General features: G+C 34.2%; 1 protein-coding gene across 1 annotated transcript; it reads right to left on the bottom strand.

Moving 5' to 3' along the window:
- Positions 1 to 360: 360 nt before the first annotated feature.
- On the bottom strand, positions 361 to 939 carry LOC120199319 (metallothionein-like protein 1). Its single transcript, XM_039200436.1, has 3 exons — positions 806 to 939; positions 615 to 698; positions 361 to 526 (listed from the first exon to the last, which is right to left on the bottom strand). The coding sequence occupies exons 1-3, from the start codon at positions 856 to 858 to the stop codon at positions 439 to 441; spliced, it is 225 nt and encodes a 74-aa protein (XP_039056367.1). The 5' UTR covers positions 859 to 939; the 3' UTR covers positions 361 to 438.
- Positions 940 to 1181: the final 242 nt, after the last annotated feature.

The following is a 1181-nucleotide window of genomic DNA, read 5'->3' as shown; positions in this document are numbered from 1 at the left end:
TCAGGATATTATGTAGAAATACTCGGGTTAATATTTCTTCCAAAATTCCAAATTTAATTACAGTAATTTTTATATGAATAAATACACACATACTTTGAAATTAAAATAAACAATTTAAACAGTAAACAAAACGTCAAGCATTAAAGGGGAAAAAAACATAAACTAATGGAAGGGCCATGGATTTAGGACAAAGATTTGATACATAAAGCAGCAGCCGATCTTTTATTCGATTTAACAACATATCATGAAACCGTACCAATCATGAAAGAGCTGCAAAATTCCTCAGGCAAAGGAATTGCAAGAGATCATGATTATATTATTACACGATAAGCTTATATAAAACAAGACAGACAAGAAAAAAAGATAGACATAATTGATGAGATGACCCTCCACCAATCCTTAATTATTATGTGCTGCTTTGATCTATGGCTTCAGCAGCTAACATTTGCATGGATCACAGGTGCAGTTCGACCCGCACTTGCATCCGTGTCCTGATTCAGTGCTCATTTCCGATCCCTCGAAGTTCCTGTGATAGGTAAATCATTAAGAAACAATCAAAATCAAATGCTTGTAATAAGATTTTTGAATCTCTTAAGATTTTGTTTGAAACTAACATCTTCACCGGCGCAACTCCCGAGATGATGGTCTCAGCACTGGTCGTTTTCTCTGAGTATCCTAGATTAAGATTCCTGCTGCATCTGAAATTTATAAAAACACGAACAAAGATTTGTGTCGTTCAACTTCAATTCATTTACGTTAACTCAAAATAATATCTTTAACGAAAAAGAATTGCAAAGAAACTTACGAGCAGTTATCGCCGCATTTGCAGCCAGAACCACAACTGCACCCCGAAGACATTTTTTTCCCAAGAAAGTGAAGGAAAGAGTAGGAAAATTTGTAAGAATTCAACAGACAAGGCAAGCTCGAAGGAGAAAATTCGATCGGTATTTATAGTGAACTTCAAGTGAAATATTCACCGTACACGTTGCAAAATATTGGATTATTTCGTATTCGGAATGCTACAAATGCATCAGCCTCTCTATCCTCGTTAGAAATGATAGTTAAAAGATGATGTAATAAGTGATAAATACGATATAAATTTATTCATAAATCAAAATGTATATAAATATGCAACACTGACTCTTGGGAATATCTTAACTTTACGCATGCGTGATGATTAC

Source organism: Hibiscus syriacus, unplaced genomic scaffold (assembly GCF_006381635.1).
Source record: "Hibiscus syriacus cultivar Baekdansim isolate YM2019G1 unplaced genomic scaffold, ASM638163v2 tig00005406_pilon, whole genome shotgun sequence".
Taxonomy (NCBI): Eukaryota; Viridiplantae; Streptophyta; class Magnoliopsida; order Malvales; family Malvaceae; genus Hibiscus; species Hibiscus syriacus.
The sequence above is the reverse complement of the archived record's forward strand: the minus strand, read 5'-3'. Positions and strand labels throughout refer to the sequence as shown.

Coding starts and splice junctions, on each gene's coding strand:
- LOC120199319 (XM_039200436.1), bottom strand. CDS start 858: ATGTCTTCGGGGTGCAGTTGTGGTTCTGGCTGCAAATGCGGCGATAAC. Junction 699..805: donor AAATGCGGCGATAACTGCTC/GTAAGTTTCTTT, acceptor TATAAATTTCAG/ATGCAGCAGGAATCTTAATC. Junction 527..614: donor GGAGTTGCGCCGGTGAAGAT/GTTAGTTTCAAA, acceptor TACCTATCACAG/GAACTTCGAGGGATCGGAAA.